This window comes from Nicotiana sylvestris, chromosome 1 (assembly GCF_000393655.2).
Source record: "Nicotiana sylvestris chromosome 1, ASM39365v2, whole genome shotgun sequence".
NCBI classification, from domain to species: domain Eukaryota; kingdom Viridiplantae; phylum Streptophyta; class Magnoliopsida; order Solanales; family Solanaceae; genus Nicotiana; species Nicotiana sylvestris.
This window is the reverse complement of record NC_091057.1, coordinates 91,284,012-91,289,831: the sequence shown is the minus strand read 5'-3', so window position 1 is coordinate 91,289,831 and position 5,820 is coordinate 91,284,012. Positions and strand designations below refer to the sequence as shown.

The 5,820-nt window shown below is 40.2% G+C and overlaps 1 protein-coding gene across 1 annotated transcript; it reads left to right on the top strand.

Moving 5' to 3' along the window:
- Positions 1 to 3,918: 3,918 nt before the first annotated feature.
- LOC104223304 (non-specific lipid-transfer protein-like) lies at positions 3,919 to 5,082 on the top strand. Its single transcript, XM_009774719.2, has 2 exons — positions 3,919 to 4,343; positions 4,853 to 5,082. Exons 1-2 carry the CDS (start codon positions 4,018 to 4,020, stop codon positions 4,860 to 4,862), a joined length of 336 nt encoding a protein of 111 aa, XP_009773021.1. The 5' UTR covers positions 3,919 to 4,017; the 3' UTR covers positions 4,863 to 5,082.
- The last annotated feature ends 738 nt before the right edge of the window (positions 5,083 to 5,820 follow it).

Below are 5,820 nucleotides of genomic sequence, written 5' to 3'. Positions count from 1 at the left end.
TATTGCTGTTGTCCCAATCTCTACTTTGCTGAGGATGCGACTATGTGAAACTAGATGCAGCAAACTCTGTGCAGAACGCACTTCCTGTGAAGAGGATAAAAGGTGGAGAATGCAAATGCTTAGATTATGACATATAAAAAAAAAACAAAAAAAAACAACAACAACAACAACAACAACATACCCAGTAATATCCCACATTGTGAGGTCTGGGGAGGGTAGTGTGTACGCAGACCTTACCCTTACCTTGTGAGGATAGAGAGGTTGTTTCCAATAGACCCTCGGCTCAGGAAAGCATAAGCAATATATTAATGAAAATATGGACAAGAAGGGACAATACCAAAAAATCATATAAAAGCAGAATAAAAACAACAAAACAGTTAGGTGATCAACAATGAAAAATAACTATTAGTCATAAAAACCTACTACCAACAGAAAGCGAGACTGCGTGCCAATACTACTGTTATGAACACTCAAGATTACCTACTATACTACCCTAATCCTCGACCTCCATATCTTCCTATCAAGGGTCATGTCCTCGGTCAGCTGAAGCTGCGTCATGTCATGTCTAATCACCTCTCCCCACCTCTTCTTTGGCCTACCTCTACCTCTCCGTAGACCCTCCAATGTCAACCTCTCACACCTTCTCACCGGTGCGTCTGTGCTCCTCCTCCTCACATGACCAAACCACCTAAACCGCGCTTCTCGCATCCTGTCTTTAATAGGGCCACACCCACCTTGTCGCGAATAACTTCATTTCTGATCCTATCTAACCTGGTGTGCCTGCACATCCATCTCAACATCCTCATCCCTGATACCTTCATCTTCTGGACATGAACGTCCAACATTCAGCCCTATACAACATCGTTGGTCTGCCCACCACTCTGTTGAAGTTACCCTTAAGTATCGGTGGCACCTTCTTGTCACACAGAACACCGGAAGCGAGTCTCCATTTCATCCATCCCGCCCCAATACGATGTGTGACATCTCCATTAATCTCCTCATCCACCTGAATAATAGACCCAAGGTATTTAAAACTCCCTCTCCTAGGGATGACCTACGAGTCCAGCCTTACCTCCCCTTCCCCTCCTTGAGTCACGCCACTGAACTTACACTCCAAGTATTTTGTCTTAGTCCTGCTCAACTTGAAACCTTTAGATTCTAGGGTCTGGCTCCATACCTTTAATTGCGCGTTCACACCGTCTCGCGTATTGTCAATCAGTACAATATCATCTATAAATAGCATGCACCACGGTACCTCCCCTTGGATGTGGCACGTCAGTACGTCCATCACCAGAGCAAACAAAAAAGAGCTAAGTGTCGACCCATGATGCAAGCCTATCATAACCGTAAAATGGTCCGAATCCCCACCCACCATCTTCACTCGGGTCTTTACTCCATCATACATGTCCTTAATCAACCTAACGCAGGCAACAAGTACACCTCTAACCTCCAAACATCTTCACAAAACCTCCTTCAAAACTTTATCGTACGCCTTTTCTAAGTCGATGAACACCATATGCAAGTCCTTCTCTCTCTCTGTCCATGTACTGCTCCATCATTCTCCCAACAAGTGGATGACTTCTGTAGTTGAATGCCCTGGTATAAACCCAAACTGGCTCTCGAAAATAGACACACTCCTCACCACCCTTAACTCTACCACTTTCTCCCAGACTTTCATAGTATGGCTAAGCAGCTTAATACCCCGATAGTTATTACAATTTTGGATATCACCCTTGTTCTTGTATACAGGAACCATCATGCTCCACCTCCACTCATCGAGCATCTTCTTCATTCTAAAAATTACATTAAATAACCTAGTGAGACACTCTAAGCCTGCCTTGCCCGCACTCTTCCAAAACTCCACCCGGATTTTCATCCGGCCCAATTGTTTTGCCCATGTTCATCTTATGCATAGCCCCCTCACCTAATACAATGCTCTTGTCCCCTTCCTCGTTCAAGAGACTATGGAAGTAGGTCTTCCATCTCCGATGGATAAGCTCCTCATCCAACAAACCTCTATATTCTTCGCCCTTGATATATTTCACTTGGTCCAAGTCTCGTGTCTTGGCTAACCTGAACAACCTCTTATCCCCACCTCAACCCTCGAGTTCCTCATACAAACGACTAAAAGTTGCAGTTTTGGCCACCATAACTGCTAGCTTTGCCTCCTTTTTATCTAACTTATAATGCTCCTTATTCGCCCTCTTCTCCTCATCGTCTACACTTTCCACTAGCTTCAAATACGCTACTTTCTTGGTTTCCACTTTTCCTTGAACCTCTCTATTCCACCGCAAGTCTCCCTTGTGACCACCAGAGTAATCCTTTGAGACCCCTAATACCTCTCTCGCAGCTTCCCTAATGCATTGCACAGTCGTGGTCCACACATAGCGCTTGCTCCCCACTTGATCCTATGTTGTATATACATCGCCCTCTTCCTCCACTTCCTTGTGATCTCAAGGTCCATGACCAGGAGCCTATGAAGGGTCGAGAGGTTCTCACTCGAGATGGTCTTGCAATCCGTGCAAAGACCTCTATCGGACTTCCTGTAGAGTAAATAATCAATATGAGTCTCGCTCGCCGAACTCCGGAAGGTGACCAAGTGCTCCCTCTTCTTCAAGAAACTCGAATTTTTTATCACCAAATATCAAATGCTCTAGCAAAGTCCTGCAGAGACGTTCCTCCTCCGTTTCTATCTCCAAAACCTAAACCACCATGCACATTATCATATCCCCCAGACGTCGCTCTAATGTGGCCGTTGAAATCTCATCCAATAAAAAGCTTTTCGGTATGCGGGATACCACGCACCATCTCATCCAAATCCTCCCAGAAACACATCTTGACTTCCTCATCCAAGCCTGCTTGGGGTGCGTACGCACTGATTAAATAAATGTATAATCAAATAAATAAATGTACTGTCCTTCTCTATATAAAGAATTACACAGTTTATTAATGGTTAACGCAAAATTCAGATCATTAAATTAGTAAAAATTATTGTACACTTAATGACATATGAATTCAAGAAACTTCATTTATGTGACACCTTGATGTTTCAATGACTTTGCCCCTAGAGTAGGATTACTTGCAAAACTCTGGTAACACATATGAATGATGCAGTTGGAAAATGTCTTCGTATACAATTTAACCTAATAAAAAGGAAGTAACGAATCAAATGTTGGACACTCAAGCTAGTAAAGTAAATATTACGCTTCATAATTTAGAAACAATAATTAGTCCTCCTTATGCAAATTTTATTATTCTAAAAAGTTGAGATATCCATTTTGAGAGGCTTTCACCAATGTCATATCTCAACATTCAAGCAAAATCTTATCATTTCTCCTTCTTCCATGTGGCCTTTTCCAGATTAATTTTCCTTATATAGTCCTGCTTGATTCTAGACCGTGCCATTGGAACTGCCAATTGCAGCTTAATATTACCTGATAAGATTATTGTAATACCTTTTTGGGTTAATTATTATTACTAGGTAAGGGTGGGGTATTGAGACTGAATATGAAATAAGCTTAGGTAGAGCTGAGCTGTAAGTATGATGTAACTACCATGCTCGACTAGGACAGAGACAAATTTAGAATTTAGAATTAGTAGGTTCAAAATGAGTGTGATATCCTTTTGTTTTAGCAGAGGTCAATTTTTTACTAAATAGACAAGTGAAATATTGAATAGACATTATGTTGAATCAATAGCAGTTCCTTGCCTCAATCTTCATTTCACCAAACTTTGACTTTTACCAGAAAACTGTGCACAATCTTAACCAAAAAAATACAATCAATGCGTTACATTACTATTTCTTGCACTCAATCACTTAAATCATACATTTCTTTCATTTTTATAAATTTCTTGTGCTAATGAGCTTTCTTAAATCTCATCTATAAAACCAGACTCACAACAAAAGAGTCTCATCAGCAACAAATTCAATACAAATCTAAAGTCTTTTGTGGTGTAGTGGTCTTTTAATTAACCACGAGGTCTTCAAGCCAAGCAAAAGCAGTACAACCATTGATCATGGTTCTCATTACTTTTATGCTGCTAAGTCTCTTACTTGCACCAGCTTCAGAAGGTGCTATCAGTTGTGGCACTGTGATTAGCACAATTAAGCCTTGCTTTAGCTATTTACAAGGTACTGGTGGAAAGCCACCACAACCTTGTTGTACTGCTTGTCAATCTCTTCAATCTGCTACTTCAACTACACCAGATAGGCAGGCTGCTTGCACTTGTCTCAAGAATGCAGCTCAGAAAGTTAATATTAATGCTCAACTAGCAAAGGGTCTTCCTCAGAGTTGTGGAATCTCCTTGTCCTTCCCTATCTCAACCAGTGTTGACTGCACCAAGTACTATTCCTCTTCCCTTCCCCCCCTCTCTCCCCCCTCCCCCCTCCCCCTCCCCCTCCCCCCCCCCCCCACGCACACAAAAAAAAATTACTCCCCTCAGTTCTTCTTATCTACTTTGGCCGAAAAAAATTGGTCTAAGTTATTTGTCACTTTAGAAAATCAAGAAAACATTATATTTTTTCTAATTGCACTCTTGCTACACCAAGAAGATATATGGTCCTTAATTACTCGTTTAAGAAAAGAGAAGGTAAGTTAGTCAAGTAGACATTATAGCTAATGGTATCAAATACATTTATAATGGATGTATGGTAATTTAGTCGAATAGTCCTTATAATTAATGGTGTCAGATGATTTTTGTAATGGATATACCAAAACTTTAAACGATAAAGTTTTGAAATTTTTGGAGCAACCTTTGGTTCATGGACATCTTATCACATGCTCTAAAAAAGATGAATATCTTTCCCAAAACTGATGTGTTTCTGAATTTCTACAATGTTACTACTTTTCAGGATCAATTGAAGTGTTTTAAGGACGATGATTCTGCTGGAACGTATTTCTTTGGCATGAGGAAGGCTATATAGCAAATAATTTGTTGGGGGTGTAATTGTGTCCTTTTCTGGTTTGGTATACTTATTGTACTTATTGTGTTCAGAGGTTTTGCTCTTCTGTTTGTATGTAATAAATTGTGCTTTTTCTGATGAGGAGAAAATACAATGAGAATTGAGAAATTTTCTTACTAGCTGTGGAGTACTAAGCGAGCCGAGTTTACGTTATAATGTAAATGCTGCATGTTATGAGAATTTGATTTCAACGTTTCGGTTTCCCTTCTCTATTTTTTTGGTTGTTCTGTGTGATTAGTGGTGTTTATTAATGGATGATTAGCCTAATTAATATATTGATGCTGTTCTAACATTCGTTTAATTTCGCGAGTATAAGTATAAGGGAAACTTACACAAATGTCTCAAATAAATCTCATGTAATGGCCCGATTGGTCGTTTTAAGTATCTGCACTTCGCACGGTATTTTGAGAGCTCGAGTATCTCCGCATGATGTATTATGACTTGAGTAAATCGTCGATGTTGGTTTAAATGTTATCCGGAATCGATTTGGAAGAATGAACTTCAAGATTTAAGTTCCAAGTTGGAAGAATTATCCAAGTTTGACTTTTTAGCATTTGACCTTGTAATGGAGTTTTGTCAGTCCCGTTAGCTCCGTTGGGTGATTTTGGACTTAGGAGTGCGTCCGGATTGTAATTTGGAGGTCCGTAGTCGAATTAGTCTTGAAATGGTGAAAGTTGAATTTTTGAGAAGTTTGACGGGGAGCCGACTTTTTGATATCGGGGTTGGATTCCGATACCGAAAGTTGAAATAGCTCCGTAATGGCAAATGTGACTTGTCTACAAAATTTGGCGCAATTTGGAGTTGATTTGATATGGTTCGGACGCTCGATTGTGATTCTAGAAGTTCTTGAAGTTTAG